The 8,517-nt window shown below is 42.1% G+C and overlaps 1 protein-coding gene across 1 annotated transcript in view; it reads left to right on the top strand.

Annotated features, from left to right (window-relative positions):
* The window catches only part of LOC104624611 (oxysterol-binding protein-related protein 5-like), a gene marked incomplete at its 5' end in the record, with an annotated part of 38,335 nt that overhangs the window by 11,133 nt on the left and 18,685 nt on the right, over window positions 1-8,517 (top strand). The window contains 2 exon segments of the mRNA XM_010292022.1: window positions 4,120-4,339; window positions 8,452-8,517. Coding sequence (XP_010290324.1) covers window positions 4,120-4,339; window positions 8,452-8,517 — 286 coding nt within the window.

An 8,517-nucleotide genomic window follows, 5' to 3' on the forward strand; every position in this document is an offset into this window, starting at 1 on the left:
TTCCTGCTGTTTGGGTTTTTAGCTAGAGTTTGAAAAACAGCTTTACTGAGGAGCAATGGGAGAGGAGAAGGAAATCTGATGTGTTACCAAGGCATGTGCCCTAGTACTTGTGCAAATACCTCTATTGTTCTTGGGCTTCTTCCATAATACTTTACTTGCTAATTTCTTTCTGCCTAAGAGAGAGTCTCTTAGGACTGGTCTCACTGTGATAATACCTCCAGGAATGCAGTGGACTTGTTTTTCAGCTGATGGATGTGTGTACAGAAACCCAATATTAAAATTGAGCCTGTGGCACTGAGAACATTCAGGCAGACCCATAGCTACTGTAAGGAAGTGCAGAGGACAGAGTTAAAACTATTAAAATTATTTCTTCAAAATATGATATGTAAATGACACTTAAATGATACCTCTGTTTCACCTCTTAGTTGTTCAACATTAAAAGCCCTCTTGAACTATGGGGCTCTGCAGTAGCACACGTGGCAGAGTTTTCAGCAGGCCAGAGTACCCACAGTTGGAACCAGATTTTTCTGACAGGCTCAGACTGTAGCTGAGCCTAGTTCAAGCTGGGTGTTCAGCATCTATCGTCTGGACAATACACTCTCCTTTCTGACTCCTACCACTGGTTTTAATGTGTACCCAGACTTTCCCCAATGCTTAAAGCCCATGGAATTGTGATAGTTGTGGGACAGGGGGGCGACTTGCTGTCATCCCTGGAGGAATAAAGAACATTTAAACAAGGGAGAATGCAAAACCAAAACTGTGCAAGTGCTGAGCAAAGGGGTTTTGTTTTGCCACTGACAGTGACTTCCTCACAGGGATTCAATCATTCTAATTAAATGCCTTCCCTACAGGGAATTTTACCAATTAAATTGGCACACTGTTGTTAGGGGGCCAGTTAATTACATTTAACTCTATTTTCAAATTAGCCAAACTACTCTGTCAAGAAAAGAAAAAGGGAGATGATGGGTATTATAGGGAGAACAAAACCCAAGGGAGTTGGCAAAGGCGTATCTTCCTTTGAGCCAAAGTTGCATTTGTCTGCTTTGCTCCTTTCCTGCTGGGAAAGAAGTCAAGATTATACAGTAATTTTAACATCTGTGTCTTTAGTGCCATATAAAAATGAGACCAAGAGAACTATGCAAGTGAATCAAAGACTAAAGTACTGTGTAAATCTGTGATTTTAGACAAGACGCCTTTAGGGCACCAAGCACTCTTCTTTTTAATGTGAAGTTGTATTTCTTGTGGCTTCCATGTCTTATCTTCCATGTCTTATCTTCCTTATTCCACGGGAATCTGGCTGGTTTACTTGTTTGACAAGAGCCAAAGGGGATTTTTTGCTTGTGTAGAAGAGCAGTATCAAACCCAAAGAAGTCCTAGGCACTAACTGAAGTTTCCAGGAAAGCACCTGGAGAATAAAGCACTGGTATAAGAGAGCTCCAATATGCTGAAACAGTAAATTAGCCATGAAAAATGCCAAGTTATTCATGTCCATGGTGGAAATCCAGTATTGACTTTTAGCATAGTCATTCCCTCCCAGCTTTCAGGGTTTGGTCCAAATCCTATCGGAAGCCCCTGGGAAGTTTTTACGTTGTTTTTAGTTCAAGCTCATGCTGTGGCTTTTGTTTTTAGCGTATCATACGTGCTCAGTGGTGATTCTGTTTGGTGGAATAGAGGAGCCTGACTCCACTTCAACAGCTCAAATTTGTTCCTCAGACTGAGGAGCATCTGTTTTTCCTTTGGTTCCCCAGAGCGGCTCCTTGGCTCTGGATGTGTTAAGTCTTGCCTTGTTTTTGGCTGGTGGGTAACCAGTGCACAGTTGAGTGGGATTTCATGTGAATTTAATTCCCTCTTGGTCTAAATCTGGAATCCTTAAAAAATAATGGAGGGGAGCAGAGGAAACTAAGAAAAGAATCATTTGCTCCACTGAAACTTCAAATATTTCCCAAATGTGAGGCAGGTGACACTGAAAAACACTTGCTCTTCTTAGAAATGTGAAATAGAAACAAGTGCTGCTTCTCAGCCATGAACCATAAGACTTACAATGAACTGTTCTTTCAAGCATTTTTACCCCATGGAGAAAACTTCCACTAGGTAAGGGCACATAGCAATCACAGACAAACGCTCACATATTTAACTGATTATTGAAAAATTAAGAAATAACTTAGGTTATTTAAATGATCAGCAACTAAGAACTTCATGGACCTACCATCCAGGAAGTATCTGTGCTGAGGAATCATGGGATAATCTCTCTAGGCAGCTCCCTCCTCACCTTTTTTCTCCTTTAGTATCTTAAATTCATCCACGTGCTATACTCTGTGCTTCCAGTGTATTTGGTTATTAGTCATTACACTTGCTGGTTGTTAGCTAAAAAAAAAAGTAGTAACATCCTGGCGCTAGAGCAGGGAAGACATGTAATGTCTAATAGCAAGTTATTAGTGCTGGAGTATAGTCGTCGTTGACTCTCTGATTTATGATCTTAGTTTTATTTTACAGTAAAATTGGAAATGAAAAAAAACTTTTAGTTTATATATATATACACAGACATATATGCATACATACATATATATGCAAATGGACTTAAAAGAAAGATTCTCTAAAGGCACAGAAAGCTGGAGATGACAATTTCAAAAGAACTCTAGAAACCGAGCTGCTGCAGAAACTGAGCTGTGACTGTCACAATGTAGCTTGCTTTGTGTGTTAAAAATCATTTTTCAGCGCTTATTTCAGTGCATAGCTGGAAGTTGAAATCTGCTGAAAAGCTGATGCCAGTTCTGTATTCTGACTCTTTGCTGTTTTTTTTTATTCTGGCTCTAACTAGCAAGGTCTAATAATCTTTAAAGAAAAAAAAAAAAAGAGGGATATGAACTTTTGAGCATTAATCTATAATCAAAATTGTAACATGCCCAGAAAGGCCTGAAAAAAGGCCCATCATGGAGAGACTTGAAACTTACAGAACATTCCCATGTACTGGGGAGAGAAATTTTGCTTTGAGGGGGAGATGGACTACAGGAAGTAGCAAACCTCTTCAAGATCCAGTGCCTGTTTAGAGCCTCTGAAACTCCTTGTATAGCTGGAAGTCTTTTCTTATTGCTCTATCCAAGAGCAATTTTGCTTGAGGACTTGAGTGAGAGATTTTCAGAGGAAGGTCAAGCTGAGAAGGTCAGCACCTGAGAGGTAGGCTAGGCCATGAAGTAGTGATGTGTGTGCGAAGACATGCATGACTAGGGAAAACTGAAGCCCATGCTAAATATCACTTGAAAAAACAGGCATTTAGTGAATACTTTTCAGCATCTGACCTCTGTCCCATCTAATTATGTTTGCCATCTGTCATATGAGCTGCATCTGCTTTTTCAAATGGAGATTCTATAAGGCTACTTGAGAGAGAACTTTTGGCTTCTCCTTATTCTCTAAAGCCTGGATCACTGAGCATGAAGCTTGCTACACCTTCCACGCTTTCCCTTGGGTGCTATTATAATCTGAGTATTCTTCTTGCATGTAATTGTCCAGGCCACGCTTTCAACTTAGTTATTCCACACAACATTATCTGGGGGAAGCACATTCCCCAGGTTAGTTTTGGGGGTGTGGCTGTGAAAATACTTGCTTCTATTGATTTTTAAATTTGCCTTTTCTAGTGTAGGGCTGACTTAGGACCACTATCTGTTGAAATAAAGTATCAGTAGTACTGAAAAGAAAATGTATCCCATGTCATATATTTCCCATATGCTACAATCCACTGATTTGCTTCTGTAGCGGGAAAAATCTCTCTTGATTGACACTTCAGTTCTCTAATCAGCAGTGTACAGCCATTAGTGTGTGTTCTGTTTCCCTCAGGAATGTGGGCTCCCATCTGGAGCCAGCGGCAATTCTGTGTAAGGGTGGGTAAGTGGAGCTGTGTGGCAGATTTTGCAAAGTGCAGTTTGGAGAGAAGAATTTTGATGGAAAAATATCTCACTGTTTCCATGATAAAAGCCCTGCTATTCAGGAAATCAATGTCTTATACTCTCCTGAGCTGCACACCTTATTTTGAGTCCTGGGAGGTGTCTTTACCTTATCTAAAAGGCCTTACGTAATCTGACTTTGTAAATTAAATCGAAGCAAGTAATGAACTGTGTGTTGCAGTTTGAATGAATCAACCTTGGAGAACCACCACCACTTGGAAAATGATGCTTTTTCGGACAAGTCTGAGAGAGACAATGTAGAAGAGTCAGAGAACGAAACGCATGAGAACAGCCGGAAGACAAATGAAAGCGAGAGTGATCAGTCAGAAATCCATGGAGAGGTCTCTCTGGGAAGGAAAGGAACAACTTACATTGAACAGATCTATGAAGAATTTGGGGAGGTAAAAGAAAAATTATATTTTAATCACAGCCTGTTTCTGTTAAAATGTCTCTGTTCATAGTATTTGTCATTCAGCCTTTCAGACGCATGGCAGTTAAGAACCAGCTTTGTGACTTCCAGTGTTTTACAGATAAAGCAATGCACAGCTTTCTGCTAAATTATGTTGAATTATCATGTGCTCTAATAATTATGCATTATGAGCAGCAGCTCCGCTACTGTGCTTTGGCGTGTTTCCAGCATCAGCGATTGCTTTAACCAGTTATTGCATTAAAGAGACACATAGCATTGGCACAGCGCTTTGTGGAGCCAGCAGGAGGGGGAATTATTATTCTGGGCATGTGTCCTGAGCAATTAGAATGCTCAGTCCTTATGTGATACAAAATATGATACTTTCTTTTTTCATTATGCATGGAACATCCTTTTTGTGTGTCCTAATGGAGCATTTGAGCCACTTGATTCCTAAATGACAGTTTCTTGTAGGAAAGCCATTTCTCATGTCATTTAACAGCAGGAGGATGCATTTCTGTTCCATATAAGAGCCTTTGTTAGCTGCATGTCACTGTGACACCTCTGAATAAGGCAGTGGTAGAGAGCTGGGGGAGCCAAGTGTGTTGGGTGAGAATCAGTCCAGGCAGGCAGCGGAGGAGCTCTGCTGCAAGCGCAGGAGGGCTCTGAGCACTCCCTTGCCTATTGCTTCGAACAAGGAAGCTGAAGTCTTGTTGGTGCTTCAAAGAAAACCACTTTGCTAGAAAGCTGTTTCTTTCTTAAAATCATAGAAGAAAGGCTAGGAAAGACCCTTAAGATCATAAGAGTCCAATCGTAAACCTAACACTGCCAAGTCCACTACCAAAACATGTCCCTAAGCACCATGTCTACACATCTTTTAAATACCTCCAGGGATGGTGACTCCACCACTTCCCTGGGCAGCCTGTTCCCGTGCCTGACAACCCTTTCAGTGAAGAAATCTTTCCTGATATCCAATCTAAACCTCCCCCGGCACAGCTTGAGGCCGTTTCCTCTCATCCTGTCGCTTGTTACGTGGGAAGAGAGACTGACATACACCTCACCACAACCTCCTTTCAGGTAGTTGTAGAGACCAATAAAGTCTCCCCTGAGCCTCCTGTTCTCCAGGCTAAGCAACCCCAGTTCCTTCAGCCACTCCTCGTAAGACTTGTGCTCTAGACCCTTCACCAGCCTTTTATGCTCCTCTTTCAATGTTTTCCTGAAAATGTACTACTAATATTGAGGAAACAGTTATAGTTAAATATATCCTAATAACTCACTGTGTTTCACTGAGTGATAACTTAAAACATTGAGAATGGTTAGGTGTCCCACACGCAGATTCTATTACTCCTGTTTATTTCTCCACAGACTCCTTATAGCAGGACAACTGTAGGTTGAGATGTAAACTAAACTGTGGGTTTTGAGAGACCACAGAAGAATATCTCTGCTGTACCACTTTGCAGAGGTGCGGGAGGAGTTCAGTTTTGCCTCGTCCTTTCCATAGCCCAACCACCCCCAAGAGCAGCAGTTTGTGGTCTGGAGCCACCAATCCAGGTAGCATATTTGCTCCCATTTCAGATGTCAGGTGTGAGGTACAAGCCCCTGCTGTAGAAATGTGCTTGCAAACAGAACTGTGGCCTGCAGAAGCAAAAAACCCCAACTCCTCTTTTGTGCATCTCTCCCCTCAAATCCCACCCCAAACACACAGCAAATGGTAACTGGGTCCAAACAGGGTATTTTGAATGTGGCTGAGCAACTAAGCAACAGCAAAATGAAGGCAAACTTTATTTCTACCATCTGCTTATTCTAAAATGACCTTTTGCCACATGACAAGCTTGTCCTAGAAGTGTTGCTAGGGCACGCTGATATTTTGGTGTTTGAATGAGCCTTACAGGCAGCACTGATGTGTTTATGTGGGAATGTGAGAGTGAGAGAGATGTCTGCAGTTTTGCATTAAAATAAAAAAAGGGCAGTACAAACCAAATGGAAAGGACTCTGCTGTAGAGTGACACTTTCTGTAGTGTAAAATAAGGCTAACCATAGTGTGGCTGCTCAGGCAGAGGTAACACCCAGTGGGCTTTCAGAAAGAATTGCCATGTAGCTTTGGCCGTTAGGTGTTTTACTACATTTCTGTTGTTGGCCAAGAGATGGGGCTGTCGTCACCTGGGACACACAGATAGGACTGGTTGTTGAGTCTGATCCTACTGGTGACAGTAACATAAGGAAAAGTAGGTTGTATGCAATGATGTAGTTGGCTATCAGCAATGGGCGGAGATGTATCAAGGTAAATGACATCAACTGTCATCTTAAACTGAAACTGCTGCCCCTCAGTCTGTGTGTACAGTTCAGATTTGGCAGGTCATAGATGCAAACATCACTGTTAAATTTTCAGCTTGGCTTTGAAAGATCATTTGAAAGGTGTGCACGCATGTACGTGCTTGTGCATCTGGTGTTCCTGCTTTGCCTTGTTTGCAGTAGGAATGTGAAAGTAGAGACAGGTGTCAGAAGGACTTTGAGATTGCAAAAGTTGGTCTGGAATATAAAAAACACACATCCTCAGTAGGTAGATTGAGAACCAAATAACTTTTTTTTCCCCCAAGCTTTTAGTTTTAACAAGTTATAAGAAGAGTTATTGAGGGTGATGTATTTTAGGGGGAAGCAAACCAGAAATGACTTGAAGTTGTTCTCATCCTCCTGCACTTCTCCTCCTTCTTCTCCTTCCCTTTTCATCCATCCCTTCTGCAGTCATTCACTCTGAGTAACACTTCGTACAGCAGTTTCAACATGGCATGAACTTATATCGCCAATACACGCACACTTGAGAACCTGGATAAATAATGAAAGTTCTGACAGACCCATATGTATTGTAAGCCCTATTCTGATGCTGTGGTATTATTTCTTTAATGGTTTCCATTTCTTCTTGGGGTTTCAAGCTGTGTATTGCATCAGACTGTCACAAGAAGAATGGTATGATAATGGAAAAGCAATGAAATGAAAAGAGCTTTGTTGTTCTTCAGTCTGAAATTCCCCTCAGCCTGCAGGCTGGACTTAGTATGTTTCTGCATGACTAGTAAAAGGGATGATTGGGAGCCAAAAAGGTGGTGCTGGGAATGCTCAGGTGGTGAAAATGAGTGTTTAGTCATTTACACCATCTGCAAATCCTGTTGGGATATCCTATGTGTCCTCTCCCAAACCAAAGCCCATTCCAGAAGTGGATCTGTGCCATTTTTCTCACAGCAATCTCTTGCCTAAAAACAGTAGAAAGCCTAAGTATTTTCTTTTATCGTTAAATTATGATGCCTAGGATGCATTAATATGACCTCCATGTTTGAAAATTTCATCTCATTGTCTTTCTCCAGTGGCTCGAAAGGCCCATCCTCCCATGTTAAACCTCACATAACCCCACTGAATGCTAAGGAACTTCACAGTTATAGCTGAAACCACAGCATAATCCCTGGCTTTTTTACTGTTACCTGCAATTCTGCTGCAAAGGGCACTGAGCAGCATTGGGGGATGCTGTAGTTCTTGGCACATTGCCTGGCAGTGGGCCTTTACCATACCTACACTACCAGTTTGTCTTATTTTGAACTTGGATGACTGCTTCCATTCTTTGTTGATCATTCATTTATCTCCTAAATTTTTCTACACATATATTAGTAAATCTTATAGTCTGTCATTTGCTGAGAATGGGACTGAGAGGAGCTTCTTGTATGCATCTCGCCAGGCCACAGTGATGCTGTAACAGCCTTGAGCATGTCCACATCTCCTGACTCCAGTGCAGAGTCCCCTTGGTTAATGTTGGTCAAGGTTGGCCCATTGCAGTCCTCAGGTGTGTGGAGAGAATGACTCAGGAAGGACCACAGCAGAGGTGTGCTCCCTGCCTCATGCCAGCTCTCGCAGAGGCCTGGGGCTTTCTGTACCACTCACTTTAGTGCTTTGGGGATTCAATTCTCCTGAGACAGAGCTGATGACTCTTTGCAGTGCATAGCTGAGCATTCACCCTTGTGCCAGGGCCAGGTGTGCCTGGGTGAGCTTGCACCCTCCAGGTAAATGCACCCGCAAGAACTGGTTTTCCTGTTTTTGCCCTAAGCTTCCCTTTTCCCATTGTAGACAGGTGAATCATCTCAAACAGAAACCGTCTCAGAGGAGAACAAGAGCCTGATGTGGATCCTGCTG

This window comes from Phaethon lepturus, unplaced genomic scaffold (assembly GCF_000687285.1).
Source record: "Phaethon lepturus isolate BGI_N335 unplaced genomic scaffold, ASM68728v1 scaffold13500, whole genome shotgun sequence".
Taxonomy (NCBI): Eukaryota; Metazoa; Chordata; class Aves; order Phaethontiformes; family Phaethontidae; genus Phaethon; species Phaethon lepturus.